Below are 22,912 nucleotides of genomic sequence, written 5' to 3'. Positions count from 1 at the left end.
TAATAATAATTTAGCCAAATCGCCCTCGAAAATGTGTCATAATTATACATACGCTTACTTATATATGTTTGGTAACAATTGTTTAATAATCTCTAAGGTATAATTATTTGAGGAATGATGTAATAATCAAAAAATGTTATTTAAATTATATGCTTAGATCATGAACCGTCAAATATATAACGTTCACAATTAATCATCTCTACAACTTAATGAAAAAATTAACGTTAAACCAATACATTCCTAGTAATAAATAAATGCGGCAAATCAAATTATCAAATGTAAAATCTTCTTTTCTCTTTTATTGATATATAATAATTATACCATTATGTACGTTAGTTTTAAATATATGTTATGCTAGTTTTTATAAAGAATTTTAATTGTTAAAATTTATTTCATTTGCTTCTTAAATTAACCCGTCTCGTTGAACGCCTTTTTCTAGTAAAAGAGGTCCGATCCCGAGTTAAAGAGATTTGATTCTCTGATTCAAATAAGGACCGACGGTCGCACGACTCTTGGAAGGACGTCAAAACGTGTTGTAGCACGGTGACCCAATTTCCAGAGTCATAAAAGTGCATTCACCCTTGTGTCATCCGTCTAGTAAAACTACCAGTTTAAAGATTTCTATTGCGTCCTTTCTCGCCTTCCCTAAATTCCAGACGGCTTTTCTTTAACCATCTTTCCTTAAAGGCTGGACGTAACATATAATTATATACGAAAAATTTTTTCTTGGGACGTTCCTAAATATTTTCTTTCAATTTTCAATATTTACGATCACTTTAATTAACGCAGCAGTGCAATACATTTTAAAATTAGTAACCTTATCGTCGAAAAGATAAACACGCTCGAACAAATCTTTGGTTTTGAAATTTGTCTACATCGTTTGTCGGTATTGCTTAACGAGATACAAAATTATTGACACGTTTAAAAGTTTAAGCAAAGTTTGAATATTTTAATAAAAAAAATTAAAATGTGCGTTTTAATCATTTAATTTAAGACTTTCTAATCATAGTTATTAGTTATTTAAGATTTTATATATGTGTGTATATAGTTATTGAAGATAAAATATTGTATTATTAATAGTAAAAATCTTTAGTAGAACATTTATAATTATTTAACTGAACTTTAGTAATATTTATAATTATACTAAATATAATTAAAACAATGGCAATTATAACCGCAAATATACAACATTATTATTCTTCTCGAGATAAGCTTTAACATTTTCAAAATCAATATACTACGTTTATTATTTATTAATTATTATCATATCCATCATCTAATTTTATGTTAAAATGTTGTGCTAAAATATAATATATTGTTATAGGTGTTATAGTCAAAGAAAATATGTAACTTTGCGAAGTAGCATATGGTTCATTCATGTGCAACGAGCGTACTGTTTGCTCTGTTCCTCAACCACAATTGTGGCGCCGAGAAGTTCGTTTGTTTAATTTGCAACACGTAATCTCACGTATCGAAAATGGCATAATTTCTGCCGACTTACATTTGCACTCTCGTTCGACAAATATTGGATCAATAATGATTAATTTGCAATTGGATGTTCTTGATGAACTGCCTTTATACGGACTGATTAATGCTTGACGTTAACAAATTTTACGATTTCTACCAAATTTTTACCAAAAAAGAAAATATCATTTTTCTCTTGTAAATTCGCAAGGTAAGAATATTTTCTTTTTGCCGAATGTGCACAAAGTTTACGAAGTTCGTTAAACGAAATCGCTTCGTTGAAGAAACTTGCATCATACCTCAGTATATTTTCAACGCTCCTTATCTAATCAAGTCCACTCGATTATTGAATTTGATCGTCCGTATTCAACAGTACAACTTTTACTCTGCACTCACGCAGACGTCTGTTTCTGGTGATTTCACGAACCACAAGTTCTCGTGTTTGTTCGTGCTTTATTCAATATGGAGGAGCAGGTTTTAAATCCATTGGAAAATGACAGTATGATACCGGATGATGTACAAGAAAAATTGGCGAAGGTGTTTGAAAGATATCAACAGTTAAGCGATGAAGAAAAGGAAGAGTTTCAAAAGGGTGCATTCGATGTACTGACAAAGACTCTGCAAAAGTTACCCAAGAACACGATTTTGCCCACGTGGCTCGCACCATACCAGTCTTATATTCTGTTCTTTTTTGCAGTATCAATTGTAGCAATTCTACTCGGTATAATATTTTTTTTATAATTGCATGATATTTGAATTTGTAAATAATAAATGTAAATGTTATCATATATGAACTTAAGAATACAATGTCATAATGACAGACTTTACGAGTGATAACGTACAGATAACAACAAAATTAAATAATTGATTACGTAATTATATAAATTATATATTTAATATCCAATTAAACTACTATTTTATATGTAAAAAGTGCTTTTAAATAATTAAACATCTTCTCATAATAATAATTTTATTAAACGGTATTTTTTTCTCAAGTTTTTACTTTTAACAATAATTTATTAACAATTTAAATGATTGTTTTTGCAGCTGTTATAGCGCGCAGATTGTATCGACGTACGAAAGAACGAGAAGATCGTAAAGAAGAAAAGAGAAAGCTCAGACAAGCAGAAAAGCTCAAGAAAGCAGAGAAGAGGCAGAAGACGAAACAGAAGAAGACGTAATTTGTGATCATTTATATTTAATAATATCTTAATGGAAAAATATTCATTAACGAATAGATGAATGGATTCTTATAATAAATTTGAAACATGTTTTATAATTTGTTACAATCTTTAGAATTACCATATGTTTTACTTTTCCATTGGTACATACACAACTTTTCCATTGATAAATTAAGGGAAATAAATTTAAGGAAATAGAAACATAATAAGAATTGGCATCAAGAAGTATTTATTGTGTGCCATTCATAAACTTAAACATTTATATGAGGTATACAACAAAATTAACATAAACCGGCATATACATTGTCGCTTTCGCAAAAAGTCAACATATTTTCCATTAAATTATAACAGAAAAAAATAAACTGTATTACCAAATAACATATGTTTATACTTATTTATTATATAATTACGTTATAATATTAAATTTGTCATAATTGATATCATGCGATAAAATCGCAGTGAGCATTGCCAACTACAAGTACGATTCTTCGTAGTATTAAAAATTATACTTGTTAGTTAATAATTCTTTAATGTACTTTTTGTTATACGTTATAAAACGTATAATTACTTCACATTCTTCACATGGAAACGCACAATCACATTTTTCAGTAAAATCTTAACGCATTATTCAACAGGCATTAGCTATTATATAATAAGCTGCATTGATATTTGCATAAAATGTAATATATGAAGAATCTATATACAACTGTATTTTAATATTTTATAAAATTTTTAACATTTTATAATCTCAAAAATATTAATATAAAAATCCCATTTCTTCCCATATCATAATATATTTGCGTTAGAAAAATGATAATATATTTTATTTATAAGTTCATATACATATATCTACTTTGTTTCAAATACTTATCAAATAAATATGTCTATATTGGCACATTATTAACAAGGCACTAAATTAATTCTTAAAAATTTGAACGTTTTAATATAAATCATACTAGTTTTAACTTTTTACTTTAATTTTATTAATATTTTACGTTTCCTTTATTAATTATCAACGTCACTTCTTTTTATTTTTAATAATAATGTTCACATGTTAAAAATTTATCAAAATAGAAGGATCTATATCTAATTTAAACAGAAATTGTTAAGTCAACAAAAACAGTAACAATTATATACAAAATAAAAACGTTATACTTATTTTTAGCGTGGCACATATGTCGAAAACCAATTGTTTTCATAAATTGTACTGAAAGATGATATATGTATAAATCGTACTCTTTGTTACGTAATCTCTTTATCTTCCTATTCCTTACTTGATCTTTGCTGAGAATTTGTATATACAGAATATCCACGTTAAATACTTTTCTTCGTAAGTGTATGATTTATAATATAGTAATCGTAATCTTGCATGTCCGCATCTTTACACATTTGAACAATTGTTCGAAAAGATGCGTTTTCATATCTATTACAAACTCAAAATATTAATAATCTCAGATGCCATAACCGTGCAAATGTACAAAATCTCAAATTTATATCTCTTGTTCTTGCTGAAGTAACTTGGTTCAAGTACTCGTAAATATACAAAAACGGATGAAATAATACATAAATTCTATACTCTTCTAAACAATTGTGAAATTAGTATTTCATAATTTCCCTTAACGAGTACAATTTTAAATTAAAAGTCGTTAAAAGTTATCGAGTATTTTAATTATAATAGCTTATATAAACTTGATTAGCACACATTTGCATACATATAAAACGGGCACTTAAAAAGTTTGCTTGCTTTTAACTGATCGAGATATGTACAACATAACAATAATTAGTAAAAAAGCGCATTATATTTAAAAAATATTGTACTTGCATGTAACTTGCATACATGTATGTTTATATATAATTGTTGAAACACAATTGTTATATATGTATATATGAGTATGTCTCAACAATTAGATGTGACTTGATATACGGATATATCCAGACAGCACAGTAACGTTTTAAAAATACATTTAAAATGTTCACTTTGGACGTTTTGTACATATTAAAAACATTCAAATTAGATCCTTAAAAATATTCAGTGTTACCATTTTGGACTTTTTAAAAACGTCCATTTTAGGACTAAATGAATATATTTAAACAAATTCAAGTAGATCAAGTAGCTAGTCTAATAATATCACTGTGTGACACGAATTTTACATCACAATCCAGGTGAAATAATTTTTGTAGATTTCTTATCGCTGAAAATAATTCCGCAAATAAAACTGCTCTATCACGTCACATTTTTGAACTATGTATTTTAGCTCAAAAGTGCTATTTTTGGTAACTTTAAGTCTAATTTACTGAAATATGACGTGATACAGGAATTTCGTTTGCAAATTTGTTTCCAATGATAAAAAATCTATAAAATTTATCTGGTTTGTAGTCTAAAAATTGTGAATGTAATCCAGTCTCAAAGCACGACATTGCTATTAAATTCTATACACTTCAAAATTCGACAAAAGCTCGACATTTCTCAAATAATGAAGATGTATGATTTGACAATTTTACTTAAGTAGCTTATGTCAAATTTTAAAGTATAAAATTTAATAGCATTCTCGCGTTTTGTGACTGGACGACTAAAAGTTTGTACTTTAAACAGATTGAGATAATTATTTTGAGAAACTCTTTATTTTATTCTCTCTGGTAACAAAAAATTTACTAAATTCACGCGGTGTGTGAATGTGTGAATGTGCTTTTTACGAAAGCAAAACTTCTTGTGTGCTCTCAAAAAAAATTTCGTTTATCAAGTCAGCTAAAGTAATATATTGCGAGCAGACTTAGAAAATTATTTGCATAAGATAAACATTTTCAAAATGTTCAAATGTAAATATTCTTTGTACGTTTTTAAAACATTCGTCCATGGACGCGTAAATTAAACTGAAACCAAATCTGAATGTCTATTGAATGTCTACGCGGTCTAGGTAATTAATGTTATAGGTATAAAATAACTATAATACCGCAAATCTTTTATGAAAGTATATATGTATATGTATATATATATATACATATCAACATATGACGTGAAAAAATAATTTTCTGAATACAAAGATAATTTTTATTATAATTTTTCATAATACGTATTTAAAATATGCATTTCATTATAATACATATTATATGTATATAGAGTTCACTTTTGTATTCAGTTATATTTATTGTAAATATATTAACAAATCGTTAATTCTTAATGTTAAGATCTTAATTGGCTCTTTTAAAAAATCTAATAATTTTCAATATTATTTTATGTAAGATATTTTATTAAGTATATGATAATTTTTTGAACATTCTCATCAATAATAATTTCCTCCTTGTCTCGCTTTTTCTTATTATATATACATACATTAATGAAAATATTTATAAATGAGAAATCTACAGAAATTTAAATGATTTTTGACTTTATTAACAACTTGTAACGCTCGCTAGCCGAATCTGAAAAAAGTACATATTATTATTATTACTCTCTTTGCATTTTTTTTTCAAAATTGTAAAACCATGACAAAAAAATGTTTACCTTTGATAGTCTCGACGAAATACATACTCTCGTCTTTCATGTTCGCTACCAGCTCGTCGGTGACCATCACGTGTATACCCTGTGGTCCTAGAAACAGTATTGAGTGCAATCGGTCGTGGGGCAAGTTTAAAGTGTTGAGCAACTTGTTTGTGAGTGCGGTGCTTGTCAAACTGTCGAGGTAGGCGACTCTCCAGAGCGAACTGTTGCCTTCCAACGAGAAATAAAGGGTGAGCTTCGGAGTCGGAGCTTTGGAATGCAACGTGTTGAACAGTCGAATGCCGTCTGCCACGCCACAGATTTGGATGAGATCCTCTCGAGACAAACGTAAAATATCCGATGCAGAGAAACTCGCGAATGTTGACTCGAACGCGTTGAATCGGCTGGCGCGAAGCCACGCGGTTGTCTGCGTGGCATTTGCGTCGGGCGATAATTCGGTAAGACATGGGTTACCCTGGAGAGTGAAAATAAGGTTATTATAATAAGTGACGTGAATTAGATAGCTTCAAATTCTATAAAATTATTCCTTTACTTACAAGAAAAACAATGATTAAAATAAAATCTTTAATTTTAAATTTACATATATATTTATTTTATATATTGTTAATTAAAACGTTAATCTTTTTAAAAACATCGTCTTTCGATGTAAGATACGAAAGAAAATTGCATGCCACTATTTTTATGAAGTAGATGTAACGTGAAACATTTTTTTCTCCTTTCTTTCGTTTGGAATATCGAATAAAATAATTTAGAGTTTGTAGACTAGTTAATTTTTTGGAAACAAAGATCTTTACTGTTTTCATAAACTCGATTAGTTGCTGCGGGGAAGTGCCTTTGTGTGCAGTCAAACTAACATCATCTTCAACACAAGGTTGATCCGGCAGTATGGCTGCGGGCGATGGTAAGGCCGGCGCTGTTCCAACATTTTCCTTCACGGCGTCCGAAGCCGGAACCAATGGTACGATACCGGAATTGGAGACTGAAAGCGCCAACGGAGCGACTACTGGAGAGGTATTGCCACCGATGGCTGTGCGTGTTTGCGGTGATCTGGAAAACATCCAAACCGATAGCACATTAATTATTTGTTCCTTTAAAAATCTGGACAAAAGAAATTAATCGTGTGAAGTGTGAATAATGCACAGCTTTCAAAACCCTCATAGTAAACTGAAGTGTATAGTCAGTTGATAAATAATAAATCAGATGTATGTTAAATAAATATAAAAGATCTAGTACATTCGGTATTATCCTGTAGATTTTTGCATTTGTACATATGTATGAATCATTTTAGAAATAAGTTAAACATTTTTTCCTCGTCTAAAATTGCAATATTATTCTAATCAAATTTGTGTTATATTTAATTCTACATTCTTTCCAACTGAATGATATATAATGTTTCTATTTATATAATTTTTATCCGCATTAATACGAGTTTTTAATAATCGAATAATAATGCTCTGCCGTTTGTCTAATGCGTTGCAATTTTTGCAATTAATTTTGTAAATTACGTTAACGTAATTAATAAAGTGTGACAATATAAACAGCCTACCTTTTAGGATCCAAATAAGTTTACTTTTATTAATTTGTTCATGCTTTTGTAATCTGTCAGGTTCATAAGAATCCTAAAGGTAACAAAGGTATGATGAAAAATCGATGAAGAATTTGGTAAATATTATATTAAAATCAAGTTGAAATCATATGCAGGTCAATATCAATTTGATATTTCAAAAATTTTATCATGATATCTGGAAATTGTTATGTAGATCTAGTCGACGATCTAGTAATCATTCAATTTAAACTGAAGTTGAACCAACATCTCTATACATTGATTAGATTTGAACGATATCTACTAGATATCAATCACTAATTAATATTGATCTATATATCAAATCGATGCAGTAAGTGCATCTGAATTAAAAAGAGATTACGTCAAAAGTAAATTTTATTTTGCTCCGAAAATTCGTGTTTTATTGATCAGGTCGGAAACTTTTCAAACTACTCACGTAGATGTTAAAGTCAATAAAGTATTGCTCTTCTTTCAAAGATTAATAAAGAATCTAATCGTTATCAAATCAAATGATTAAAAAAAACCGATTTGACAATAAACTTATCGATTTGACAATAAACTTATGCTATGATTATTGCAGAATTGTTTTAAAAATTTTTAATTTTGTCGGATGTTAGTATAATATGAAAATATCTTTCTTATCCTTCATATTATCCTGTGTTATCTATACTGTTGTCTATCGTGCTATTTAATTGTTAAAATTTAACGTATATTTTTTTTAATTTACAATAAATAACGACTATAGGACTTAATACTGGATGGAGGTGCTAATATAAATAATATTTATACGAAAATATTATACTTTAATACTCTAAACGTTTCGACCCTGAATTATACGCCCATCACCACGATTTGTTATGAGATATAAGTGTCGATCGCATTATACCCCAATTATCACGATTTGTTGTGAGACGAGATATTATATTTGCTTACGCCGCTATTTTTATATAAAGAATTTGACAGAAAACTAGTTTATTTCATTGTACGCTGGTATAATGCGATTGATACTATATCTATTTTGTTAATCAAATAAGTACATTTTGCCTACTGAAGATGACCACATTCAGGGTCGAAACGTTTAGAGTATTAAAGTATAATGTTTTCGTGTAAATATTATTTATATTAGCACATCTACCCAGTTTTGCTTCTGTAGCCCTTATTTGTTGTAAATTTGATTTCTGAAGAGCGTTAACTTGATATATTATTGTGTCTTTTTAATGCTTTGAAGTCTATTATGTCTAAATGATATCCATTAATTAAAAAAAATTTGAAAGAAAATTGAAAACCTTACCCTAACTTTTCTGATAAAAAATTGGATGTGACAACATAAAAGCACTGTAAGTCAGACATTAAATCGTTGCAAACATTTTTCATAATAACAAAATTACATAGTTGTAATTACTTCCTTCTCGCGATGAATCTTGAATGATTTTTGCGCCGTATGGAAATTTTTCCAATATACACGACATAAAAGCATACTTTAAACTCTGGTGTGCGCGGCAGTGTATTCGTTTACTTTGCAGCACATCGCGAAAAGTTGGCGAGTCGACGCATTATCTGTGTATCTTATTAATTGTGCATGCAACATAAATCATCGACTACTGGCATTTATATGTTCAGTTGAATAATTTTCTGAGAAATAATGCACAGGAATATTTCAAGTATGCGTTTTCCGATAACAACAGATATCAAAATAACTTCACTTATAATAAATTTAAATCGAAATATAGAAAGTAAAACGTAAAAATACTCGCATATATATTTAAAATTATTAACTCATTTTGTTAAACTTTTATAAAATAAATTTTGCCGCGTAAAATAGGAAAGTTAATCTGAAAAAAAAATTGATCGTAAATATTTAGATTTTGGTCTTAAAACCAACTGCAAAGGGATACAATGAAAAATTTAGTTTATACTGTTTTACAAAAATGACTTTAATTTGCTGCAGTTTTAAGTGAACAACTGTTGAACGAGTAATGTCTATTTTCATCAATGTAGATTGACATTGACCTTACACTTTATCTTTTTTCTAATTCTTAAAACTATATAAAAAAAGATAAAAAGTTGAACAAAGATTAAAGTTAATTTTTAAAAATAGTTAGGTAAAAATAAAAATGTGAATCTAAATAAACGTTTGCACAAATATTTATTAATTTTATTAATATATTCAAAAAATTCGATTTAATGCGTAATGCTATTTTCTCATCAAATTTCCAAATAAATGCTATAAAGCGCAATTTTACATAAAAATCAAGAATAAACAATAATTAAATAATGTTCATATAATAAAATATATTAAATAACTTTGAAACTAATAGACTTATGCTATATGTGCAGATAAAATAAACGTAATAATAGAACAATTTATAAAATTAAAAAATTGTTTATAATACTTTTGGATGTAACATATACATTTTAAAGATCTCGTAATTCCAAGCTTATAACCCATTAGTATCTGAATATTATATTGACGACTAATACGATATCTTAATATCGAACTTTTCAAAATTTGCGTGACAACTTGGATTTCTCTTTGTTGGAAATTTCAAACACGTAATATTACAATTATTATCGCATGAACGAGCATATGATCTTGATGTAATTGTTATTCGTAATTTGATGTATTATATATTTCTATAAAGTCTTAATTCTTAATTAAGTGCAAAAACTCTATAAACAATTTTAATATTATCAACTAGTTAGATAACGATATAAAAATATAAAATAACTTCAACGTTACAAAGTTATTTTCTTTACCCATGGCTAATTGGAATTCAAAGTAAGATTCAATCGATGCGACGTAATACATTTTTCATAAAATATTCAAGAAGACCGATACTTCTTATCCGCTTAAAAGCTTCAGCCTTTAAAATCCTATTGTTCAATAGAAGAAGATATATAGTAACATCTTTAATAAAAAAAATAAACGTCAGCATATCCTTACGTAGAATTCTCCTTTAAACGAACTACGAGTTTGACTTTTTTTCGGCAGCCGTCGAGTCTCTTCGTATTCCAATGCTTTCTTATCCGGAGACTGACCAGTCCTCCTCGCATAACGTATCCTCTCTTCATCTGTGCGTTCAACAGAGCATGGACAAACTTTGCGACGACCTGTACGTGCGGCGGACCACCACTCACAACTACCTCGTGCTCCAGAAACCACGTGACGAACTGATCTAGCGGATAACGTGGTCGTCTGATAGACCAGCAACTCTTCAGATCCCAGTAATTCCTTGACATGACGAGTATACGCTCTCGCTATGATGATTGGATCGAAAGAAATCTTCTACGGCAAGTCGTTCTTTTCCTTGAAGGCCTTCTTCCGACTTTTAACGCGTTCATTCATAAACGTGGTACATCCGCACGCTCGAACGTCCAACCGTTCCACAAGCCTCTTCCCATCCATTCGTGGTCGATGTGGCGAGATACCGTTCTCGAATCTCCGTTCTTGTTGGCCCAATCGAATGATTGATTGATCGCTATGATAATCGAACGTTCACATCATTATTTGAGATACAACGTGAGTCATTCGGTACCTCGGTGACGCGGTGTTCACCACCCAATAACCGAAATCGTTCGGCGAGTTTGAATAATAGCGAGAGTCCGGCTTCGACAGATAGAATCGGTTCAAGTCAGACGGATTGCATCTGTCTGCCGCGAACCGGATACTGCTAGTCGCCCGCCGACAAACTCTCTTGAAATTCTTCTGACCTTCACGCGTCGCTCCCTCGAGTTGAAATCTTACTGAGTCGCGTGATCGGCGTGTCGCATCTTTTTTTTTCTTTTTCCTCTTTCTTTATATTACACGTCACGTGCGCTTGAGCAAACACGCCGTCGCGCGATAATCACTTGCGATCCAGAGTCTCGCGATCCGAAGAAATCTCGCGACAAGTTTCCTGGAAAATCTTTCGTCAAGTGCAACCGGTTTACACTTCTTCTCAACGCTTATAGGTCGTTTGAGCTCCAATGTTTGCCTTCCACTTATCCGATGTACCTCTATAAAAGGAATGAACTTTGTATCCGCCGAGCCTATGATGTTTATCTTCTCGACGTGCGTGCAGTCACTTTGCATCGGGCGTAATTATAGTGCCACATGTGTGCCACTGCGCGTAGTTTGCTATTACCGCTATTACCTCATGAAATATTTCAATGTGCAAAATATGTCCACCCTATTTCTTCTTCAAAGAAATTCTCTCTACGCACTTAGAAGTTATAAATCTCTCTATCTCTCCTTTTCACAACGCGGAGACGAATGTTTCAATTGTAAGATAAACTCGGGCCTAGAAACAATTAAATGTTTCTTGGCTTACGCAATTAATCTCATTGACATTTCCTGACAAGAGCAGCTGTAATATTTTTCTTGTTTTCTTCTCTCAAAGTTAAGTGAATTTCACGAATCTAATGAAGCTTCCTCGAAGTTATATATACATATATACTTTTTCGAAGAAAAATCTTTGTTTCATTCCTCTCTTGTGTTGTTTTCTTTCTCAAAATAGTAACTTCATCTCTACCTGATTTTTTCAGTAAATTTCCACGAGTCGCGCGGAAAAAAAGAACAGGATATGCCCTGATTACAAGACTCAATTTAACCGCCCTGGCGTCAGCTTTTTGGCGGCAAGGCTGCTCGTCATCTGAGGGGATGATCCTGTCGCGATAGGAGTACGTAGATCCTCAGAGTATCGCGTGTTATCACGAAGCTGAGATTATCAATTAACGCAACTAAAAGTGCGTGCGAAACTCGCGTGCACACTGTCGGAAGTCGATTGTCTGCTGCAACGGACGAGGGCATTCCTGAACGGTGCTCGCTCACGATGTATCGATTCGTAGATCTCGCTGTTTAACTGCACTTGAAGGAGATCACTATCGCTTGAAGAAGATCACTCAAGGCATCACACGTGGTTATTATTAAACGCGAGCTGTCATAAGCTATCTGTCACAAGTGATCTCGTCAACAGTTTTATTGCATGACTAATGGCTGATTGATCGCGTTACGCTTTAGTTCCTCGCGAAGGGAACTACAGTTAGGACAAGGAAGTGGTTACTTGTTTAAAAGACAGCGTAATACCAGGTCGCCCTCGATCACGATGCAATTCGGATACATTAACAGCGCGAAGATAAACTGCTCCGATCGGTGAAGCGAACACCCCTTATACGCTCGTCGAGTGCGTTATTTATGCAATCCCGATCAAACCGCTTCTTGCCTCGACAAATTCAGTCACCGCGCCGGAACCTTGTCGCGTTCCAGAATGTACCGGAAAGACTGAGATTAATTCGGTTATCTTGAACGATAACTTTGGTTTCATACGCCTCTTCTCGCCCGACCGCACTATTGCACAAGCCAGGTGACTTGTTCAAACATGGATTATCAAGCTTTACACAAATTTGTCAAGCGAATAATCACAAGACACACACACGAGTCACAATGTGTAGAATCTTAGGAGGCCAATTCAACAGATTCTGCTGGATTTCTTCTTTATTATTAATTAATTATCTTTTGGCCTTAGAAGTAATTAGTTTTTCTTGAATCGAAGGTGATGCAAACCGAGTGCTAAGAAAACTAATTTACGGATAGTACGAGATGATACTGAAGCTGAAGAAACCTCTTTCTCGTCGAACGCGTAGCACTATCTTGAAACGCATCGAGCGAGAGCGAGTGGAAGACTACCGGTTCAGGCTAGTACCGGTTCTTGCGCGCACGATGCAATTGAGCAACTGCAAGCTCAGCCGCTTTCTTCCCGAGTGATGCCCGGCGGAGTCGCTTCAAGGTTGCGCGCGCGATCCCGGTGGGATAGCGATTCGCAATCCAGACAGGAGAAGCGGATTATACACTTTTTCGTCGTCGGCAGATGAGAAAAGCGTCGACCGGTAAATGCCGCAAGTAATTATACGAATGACGCATAACGTTATGGTTTACTTATACGATAAGTGCGGTACGTGCTCGGCGATTGAAACAGCAATTGTCATTCTGATGTTTAACAATACGATCACACCGTATCTAGCTTTTGTTGCAGTTTAGACGCCGCGCCTGAATGGATTCAGCAGAAATCGACACGCGGCTACACGCAATATACAGCGTTCTGAATTTATTCACATGCACCGTGTCTCTCTTTCGCAGTGTCACTCTCCTTCTCTTTCTCCCTCGCTCTTTACCGGTTCTCCAACTTCCCCTCCATCGAGAGGCTGTCGTCGGCGGAGACAGAGACGCCGGCTCGCGCCAGTTCGAGCCAGTTTGTTGGCGGCGATGCCTGGCGTCTACCTCCGCGTCCCCCACTTCCCGTTCACCACTACAAAGAAGCGAACTCCTGACGGAGGCACAACCGCCGCCACTATCCTTCACCAGAATAAATTTCTACCAGCCGCGAACAGAACTCTGACAACATCGCAGCGGTTTCTGTTTGAGGACAACATCGCAGCGGTTTCTGTTTGAGGAGTGCACAATTCTCTTTGGACTCTATTCTTCATCTTGGTGAAGCAAGAAATAAAAGAAGACTAAGTAGACTAACAGATGCTGATTAAAAGATAGATATTTTTTTCAATTTTTTTTTCTTCGGAAAAAAATAATTCAGCTGATTCAACTTCAATTTTTTATTCATTTTGTTTTTCTTGCTTTTAAGAACATGACGAAGAAAAACAAAAGAAGAAATTCTTTACTGCCATATTTCGCATTCAAAATCTCGTCATGATGAAAAATGTTCATGTTTTTCATCATTTTTTTATCTTTATTTCTTCTTTGATAAAAGAAGAAAAAATGTATTTGGACATGTCTCTTCTAACTTTGCTTTTTTGTTGATCAACTCTTATCCGACATTTTCAATTTTCAACATTGTTAGAATAAAAGAAACAAGTAATACGTCTGCAATCCTTATTTCTAAACTTCCGTCGTTATAATCAAAGGAAGAGATGACTGTGAGTAGACGACTTTAGAATTATTTTTACTACGCAGTTCTGTCTGCTTTTATGGGTCCCGCATTTATTTCTACCTGCGTCGTAATGTTGCGAAGGTTGCGGTTTGATGGCTTGATGTATTGCTTCATTGTAAATATGCATATAAATAGCTCGCAAAAATCAAAACAGCCATCGGCAGACATTAATGAATCGGAAACACATTGCTATTTATATCCATGGAACAGGTATTTGTCAAATGCCATGTAACGCAAAGACTTGTCTGACTGCCTATTTTCTCAGCACGAAACAGTAATCAGCGAATTGCAAATTGAGATACGACATAGACATTAAGAAAAGCTCACTGATTTTGATTTTATGACAATGTTGAATTTTGTTATATAATTGTACAACTATTAGAAGCTATAAAAATGCCATTATTTTAATAAAAAAAAAGAGCAAAACTTGTAACTTGTTTAAATTTGCATATAATTGTGCATATGACGCGTGCAATTGCAATGTTTGTTTTGCATGCTATTTTGGGACGTAAAAACACTGCCAGTCGAACGACACAAATCATTCGACTTGCTTAGATGAACGCTTCATCTATAGTCAGGCGGGCGCTCGAAACCCGCTGTATCCAGAATCGACTAGCTGCCACTTATTTGTACAGTAAGTCGTTGTGAGCTCTAAATTCGAAATAAGATTTTCATTGGCTCTCGTTATTCCCTAAAGATATTCAGTTAATCTAGCATACATATATAAAAGCGATATATTAAACGTTAAAAATACAATTCGCGATATTTTAATCATTCACCAACAATCTTTTCTGCTGTGCGTACAATTATAAAGTCTGTGAGTTTGATAGATTTCTTGCATAAGTCTTAAATTTTTTTTCTGCAAGCATGCCTCAATGATTCTTCGACAAACTCATTAAAAACAAATATTATTTTTATTTTATATGAAAAGTCTTGATATTCTTGATAAATAATTTAATTTCTATATCTTTATAGAAAATAACTAAAAACTTGATTTTGTAAATTTGATGTAAAAAACGGAAAAAAGTACATAATCATTCTACATCTTGCTTGATAACTTGATAATTAACTTCATCTAGACAGTCCGCAATATAATAAGCAAATGCAATTTCACATAAAAATAAAACATAATGCCATTACACTTTTATTTCGATGTAAAGTTTTTACTTTTTCTTCAAAATACTGCTGATACCTTTTATGTAAAACTCGAATGTAATAGAATGTAAACCGATAAGTATATTATTAGAAGACGTTATTTCGATATAACACCTGTTCGATAATGGCATTCAAATGATAATTTATACGTAGCACATTTTATTATGTGACTTTTTTAATGAATGCAGTTCTCTTTAAATTTCGCAATTTTTTGTCAACAACGACATTGTCAATTCGTTATTTTATATTTTTAAAACACGATCGATTAAAATGTGTAAAAAAAATCAATGTAATAATCGACTTACATTGCGTCCGTCGAGGCGTATGGGCTTCCACTATTTTGCGTCGGCAAGTTTGAGGACGATAAGGATTCCAAAGGAATCTATAACGAAAAAAGAGAAAAAAAATTGAGAAATACCATTTCTATTTTAGATATTTTAATTTTGATATTTCTTTTATATTTATTCATGGAAAAAACGGTTTTACTGAAATATCTAGAAATTTTGATATGAATTTGAAAATAATTTCATTAGATATTTCATCAAAATAATTATATAAGATGCTCAAGCATGATGATAATGATGCAAAAAATTTTAACAACCATCTTGAGAGCTCTACATAATTTCTAAGTTTTGAGCTTTTAACAAAATTATTTTCAAATCTGTATCTAGCTGAATTTTTAAATGCTTCAACAAAATCGTTTTTTCTGTGTAAGAAAAGATAAAAGAAACTTGGTCTGTATTCGCTTCGCGTGTCATTTGGTGCGAGACGCGACCGCGTCTCTTGATTCTTCAGCGAAACTTACATCAGATAGGACAGTACAATCGTAGCTGGGCTGATATTTGTCCTGTTCGTGGGGAGGACGTCTCAGTATCTTGTCACGATCTTGCTTATGCTTGCGATCCGCTCCCTTTAATTTAAAGACTTTTACTTGACATGAGGCGGCATGCAAACGTGGTCCTCCTGGCAATCGAGTTTCTACTTGAATTCGGAAGGGAACACCCTTCTCGCCACCATGTTTTTTTGGTGTGAATTCAGTGCTTATGCAGTTGACCTATTAACAAATATGTTTGCAATATAAAAATATTCTATAAATTATTATAAAACCGATAAATATATGTTTCAGGAAAAATTTATGGATTTTATAATTTTGTCTTTAAATTATACATAGAATATAGCTACGCGAAAGTAAGCTAGAGATCAATCCTATCTGCCAAGAATAGGAATGAAAGAACTAAGAATGAAAGAAGTTTGTTTGTTACGATCAGCGTACTTTGATATAAACGCCGACTTCTTTCGTGGGATCCCACATGAACTCCACACTGTTGTTGGATGGTGACGGTTGACAGACATCCACCATCCCGTAACTGAGAGGAACGTCAACCTCCAACAATCTCTCTCCCGGCCTAGCACGTTGCCAGGCAAGCATCTGTTCCCGCTCCGTATACTGCAGACGTCTCTCGTGGAAGCAAATGCGAATCGTCGACTGGAACAGAAAGGTTGAATGTCCCTACAGAGGCGTTGTCGCATCGTTTGGGCGACTCACATCTTTTGAACGTCGAGGACATGCGTGAGCTCACGCCGACCGATTAAGTCGTATTACATTTGTAATCGCGGATCATCTATATTCCATCCCAAGGCAACTCATGTGAAAGAGTTAGTTTTATTTGCACAATTATCAGTAGAGTAAGTATTAACTGACTATAGTTGGATATATCCAGTTATTATATTAAAGTGGTTCAATATTAAGTTAAGCAATGATTGTATCATACTTGCAAATAAAAGTTACGCTTCCATATAAGGAAAGAACGGTTTTGCTGAAATATTTAAAAATTTAGCTAAATACTAATCTGCAAATAATTTTGTTGGACCGTCAAAATAACAAATTACATTGACAAAAAATTGTCTAATTTTTTAACTTGGTCAAATTTTTTCAGTTTAAGTATTTAAATATTTAAATTAAATGTATAAATATTTGTATAAATAACTACATAAATGTATAAAATGTATAAATGATTGAACTTTAAATATTTTAGTTAAATATACAGAGTAACTCTAGATTATCCGTCATAAACAATATGTTCTATGAGCTGAAATAAAAAAAAAAAATTATATAATGGTACGTACCAAAATGTAAAATCTGCAAAAAACAATTTTTCATCTCATAGTTGCATTTTAAAATGTGCCATCCACTTACGTCAATACGAGCTTAGCATTGTTGTAAACACTATTACACTTCTATTTGAGGAGGCCATTGAAAAAGTTTATCAAACACAAATCACGTCAAGAGATGAACTAATATAAAGAATTATCGACGCAACTGTGATTAAGCAAAATTGGCACACAATTTTTATGGTGATAAATACAATATTATATTGATGCCAAGCTTATACCAATATGAGTAAACAGCATTTTAAAACTCCAATTAAAATGAAAAATTGTTTCTTGCAAATTTTATATTTTTGCTTTAACTCTTTAATAAAGCATTTTAGAACCTATATTTATATAATATTTTTTTTATTTTAATTATAGAATATATTGTTAATGTTTGTTACATATATTCAAAAAATTCGATAATCTTGTATAAATTAAGAAATCTTAACCAAGTTGAAAAATTTAGTTAAATTAATAATAAGTTCTTTTTTCAATGTATGGAGGACGTTCAAACATGATGAGCAATACTCTAAAAAGTTTTGAAAAACATTCTTCAGTTTAAACGTTCTATGTAATTATTTTCGCAGTCCAACAAAATTATTTTCAAAGTATTCAATTACAATTTTGGATACTAATCAAAATCGTTTCTATATATTATTTCTATATTTGTTTATTATATAGTAATTTATTATAAAGTCATAATTTGATTAATGATCAATGTTTATAAATTGCTATATTATTTTGCCATTTTTTGTTTCTTCAAATGAAAAAAATCTATAGTCCATGAAATGATCTGCACCAGCAGCATGAGCTCGCTTCTTTACTTCGTGGAGGGCTATCGAAGCGTTTTTTAAGATGCCGCTACCCAAACATTAGAAGCATCTAAATGGGTATTCTTTCGTAAGAATAAATACCTTCAAAATCTTCCCGCGATAAGCGGACAAATCGCCCAATTTTTTCAGCTTGATCTCATACGATTGTCCCTGGTTTAGATATGTCAGCGTTTCTTCGTTAACTTTGGTGGCGATACTAGTAGCAGCTGCTAAGACGTACTGAAAACTAAAAGAAAAAATTTTGCTATGTATACACAACTCTATTATTATGCAATTAAAAATATAAAAAAAATAGATTTCCATTACAAATAGCATGTTTTAAAATAATATGAAACTTATTGACTGAAATAAATGACTGAAATAAATGTTAACAGAAGCCTCGAAATCTCGTTAACTGCTTTGATTGAAATTAACAGGAGTGAAAGTTATAGAATTCTTTAGTAAAATTTTTATAGTATTAATTAATTAAATATAAATTTGATATACTATTAATTAATTAAAATAAACAATATAATATTATATCAATATTATAAAAATTATGTTGAGAAATTATATGCATTGTTAAAAATATCATGAAATTCAATGTACTGTTATGTACACAAGTATTAAATTTACCTATAATTGAATATTTATAACTGAAGAGTGCATGAAATGATAAATGATAATTTTTTTTAATGTACTTGCTTGAAATTTAATTGTTTCCGTTACATTATATTAAATTTTGCCGCGTATTCTTAACAATGTAATTTTCACTCACACGTGTGCTATTTTTAATCGAAGCAATTTCAAAACTTCTGCTGATATTTCAATCAAATGTTTATTAATTTCTTATATTAATATTTGATTAATATTTGTATTAATATTATTAAATTTAATAATTATTTAATTTCTTAACTAATTAATATTTAATTAATTTCTTAATTATTTAATTAATATTTGATAGCGCACCGGCAATCCTCGTTCAATTCGTTTCCTTGCTGGGAAGAAGATACGTGGTTGGTCGCTGTCGAAGTCGGCGGGTATTCCTCATTAGAGGAATACAAGAGTTGGTGGAGGCTAGTGGCGGTTTGTCCATTGTTGTTGCTATCAGCCTCGACGGTGCCGACATTTCCATTGCTGGTCGGCACTGTGTTGATCGCCCTTTGCGACACGTGATTTAAACTGAAATAATTCATAAGATACAAATATTTAAAATATGTTAAACTGTCGATATTGCACGACGCCGATTTCTTCGCGCAAGGCCAGTAATCAGAATGTTCCGCGGTTAATATCGAGCCACTCACTATAAGTTAAAGAAAAGTGAAGGTGAGACGTTCAAATCCACGGGTGTTCTCATTCTGGTTTTCGGCGCATTCGGCAGTAGAAATTTCCGCTCAATTCCACAGATGTAAGTCCGTGTAAACAGTCATCAGTGCAAAGACTCGTTATTTACATATAGAAGTCCGTCGAGCGTTACGTCAATTGAATGTTACGTCAGCTTGCGCCGCGACTTCAACGTTTCACTCGCGGGGATATAATTGCAAATGAAAAGCCACACCAAACGTGCCTATTAAATAAGTGATTTCCTCATTCGTCTAATCAGCTATTCCCGATACCCAGTTCTCCGAGCTGTTCTCCGGATATCTATATCTTTCATACGATCTGTTTCACGCCGAGCGAAGAGAAACAAGATCATGGAGTCGACCTCTCACGATTTCATCTTCTTTTCGTTACATATCGATATGACGATCCCATGCGATCCCATTACAACGGCGCGGCGGTTCTCCCCGGTTTTCTGTTTAACTGGATAATCAGCCTCGGATAATAAGCCTCTAACTCGGACAGCAGCCTCGCACATAAGGCATCAAATGAAGTAACAGTTTTGGAAAATAGATAGCTTTTCTTAAACAAAAATATTAAAAGTTTATTTAATGCAGTTTTATCACTTCATTTCACGATAAGCTATAAAGCTCGACATCTAAGGTTTAGGAGAAAAAAATTATGGTACGTGAAAGATTCGTTTCTCTTTTGTATTTTCATTCGTGCGATCGTACCACGTCCCGCTCGCAGAGCTCGTACTGCAACGTTTCTTTCACGCGCACTGCGTTATCCGTTACACAAAATATTCCTACTCGATCCCACCTGCGGAATCTCCCCTCCCGATCTTTATATTAGAGTCACACGCGGTATAAGAGATATCGATCCGAGCAATTTACGTTTACGATCGGCGCGGCCGACTCCGGTTGCACGGAGCAAAACGCGCGCAGTCCAACAACCGCGCGTATAAGAGAGTGAGAAGTTCGATCCGAACGCGAGCGGTTTACTCTTTTGATAGCCGCGAACGGGCGTAACGATATAGTCGCGGTCTTATCGTTGCGGCCATGTCTTTGCGGGGGAGCTGCGCGTGGTAAATTCCGCTCGGAATACTTTTCACCCCTGTTACCCCTGACTGGCCTCGCGGAGTGATAGACGTCGTCCTCTTCGTATTGCCGTCGTAATCGTAGTAACGCCAGTTACTATCATCGCACGCCTCTATCGTTCGTCATAAATAAACGAACACCGTAAAGTGATCCAGTTTGTAAAATTAAAAGGAGGAAGCAAAAAGTCTCGGTTGTAAACGTTTAGTTTTTAAATATATATACTTTTTTTTAACTAATTTTAAAAGTTTTTTAATTAATTTTTGCAAATTATTGAGTGAATTCTTGCATAGCACTGTCGTCCGAAAGAAATGATCTTAATAATAAGTGATGACTTACTTGGGGTTGTTGTGTTGATTCTCAGGCGAAGGTGCTTCCTGCTTGAAAACTGTTAATGATGGCAAAGTGAGAAGGGCTTCGCTGGAAAAAAAAATAAAAGTTTTTGTCACGTTACATTTTTAGTAGCCCTCTTCTAATCTTACTTAGCATTGCAAAAATATAGCCTTGGCCAAAAATAATAAGCACCTCATATATTTTTGTTTTAAATATTTTTAATTGCAAATATTTAAACAAATTAAAATGTAAATTATTCTTTGTTTCAAAAATTTTTCAAACTTATAATGCCATTAATTAATATAAAATAATAAAGATAAAAAAAGTCAGCTAACGAGAAAAGATGTAGGTAATTTTGACCAAGGTTTTATAAGTGTGACAGAAATTACATCAGTTTTCAAAATATTTATTTGATAATAAATACAGTTATTTACGACTAACATATTTTCAAGAAATTATAATGACAACAAAATCTTATGTGTGATCATATCACACGAATTGTAAGAATCTTGAAAATTGTTACAATTATCTATCTAAATTTTTAATTCCTTTTTAAACATTTTGGCGGAAAAAGTTTTACAAAATTCTACACAAATTCAAAAAATGATACAAAAATCTACATGAAAATGCTGGAATTAGAACAATTTTGAAAATTTTTGTAGTATGTAATTTTTGTGTGTTCTACGAATTTCACAGTGAAACTATGTCAAATTATAGTAAACTACGACATTCTACACATTTCTAAGTAGCTTATCCTCACAAAAAAGGTTTTATAAATAAGTATAAAGTTCTACTAAAAATAAAAATTTATAGAAATTATTTTAAATATTTTTTGTGAAAATATTTATATTTTCATAAAAATATTCAATTAAAAAAATGTATATAATAAAATTTAATTAGTAAAATTAATAAAAGTTCCAAATCTAGGTTTTTTGTAGTTTTTTGTAGCATTTTTTTTTGTGTAGAATTTTTTTATAGCAATCCATAAGAAAACTTTTTTATTACAACTTTCGTCTCTTCTTCTGTTATCCTTTCAAATTTATGCTACCAAATTTTTTCTCAGATTATTTTCTTTCATTAAAACAGTATTCATTAAATCGAAATAACATGTTATTTAAAATTTTCGTTTATCATTTCACAACTATAACCTGTCGATATAGGTAACCCGGCTTTTCCTTATCAAACGCGTTTATTACATTGACGCATAATGGTCACGCCATGGCGTAATGATTAGGAATTAACGTCATCTCATCTCGCAATGCATCGAATGTAGACACAAGTGTGATAAGGGAAGAATATATAATTTGAGAACCACTACGATAAATGTCATGAGTCAATAAGGTCAGCGCGAACCGGAATAAACTAGTTCAGTGTGCAACGGATTTAATCAGTGTGAAATAATACCGATACCGC

General features: G+C 32.3%; 2 protein-coding genes across 5 annotated transcripts in view; one reads left to right on the top strand and one right to left on the bottom strand.

Moving 5' to 3' along the window:
• The first annotated feature begins 1,651 nt into the window (after window positions 1–1,651).
• Window positions 1,652–3,029, top strand: LOC105194028. Its single transcript, XM_011158734.3, has 2 exons — window positions 1,652–2,185; window positions 2,512–3,029. Exons 1-2 carry the CDS (start codon window positions 1,927–1,929, stop codon window positions 2,643–2,645), a joined length of 393 nt encoding a protein of 130 aa, XP_011157036.1. The 5' UTR covers window positions 1,652–1,926; the 3' UTR covers window positions 2,646–3,029.
• Window positions 2,858–22,912, bottom strand: part of LOC105194029 (transcription factor CP2-like protein 1) — a 28,837-nt gene continuing 8,782 nt past the window's right edge. For 2 of the 4 annotated variants that reach the window (XM_011158736.3, XM_039453480.1), the window contains 9 exons: window positions 21,506–21,586; window positions 19,719–19,931; window positions 18,852–18,996; window positions 17,057–17,293; window positions 16,589–16,837; window positions 16,089–16,165; window positions 6,939–7,191; window positions 6,148–6,598; window positions 5,960–6,065 (listed from right to left, as the gene is read on the bottom strand). In XM_011158736.3, coding sequence (XP_011157038.1) covers window positions 6,016–6,065; window positions 6,148–6,598; window positions 6,939–7,191; window positions 16,089–16,165; window positions 16,589–16,837; window positions 17,057–17,293; window positions 18,852–18,996; window positions 19,719–19,931; window positions 21,506–21,586 — 1,756 coding nt within the window. In that variant the 3' untranslated portion in view covers window positions 5,960–6,015. Of the gene's footprint in view, window positions 6,066–6,147; window positions 6,599–6,938; window positions 7,192–16,088; window positions 16,166–16,588; window positions 16,838–17,056; window positions 17,294–18,851; window positions 18,997–19,718; window positions 19,932–21,505; window positions 21,587–22,912 lie in introns of all 4 variants that reach the window. The other 2 variants (XM_011158738.3, XM_011158737.3) reach the window with 2 other exon arrangements.

The sequence above is a fragment of the Solenopsis invicta genome, chromosome 9 (genome assembly GCF_016802725.1).
Source record: "Solenopsis invicta isolate M01_SB chromosome 9, UNIL_Sinv_3.0, whole genome shotgun sequence".
NCBI lineage: Eukaryota > Metazoa > Arthropoda > Insecta > Hymenoptera > Formicidae > Solenopsis > Solenopsis invicta.
The sequence above is the reverse complement of the archived record's forward strand: the minus strand, read 5'-3'. Positions and strand labels throughout refer to the sequence as shown.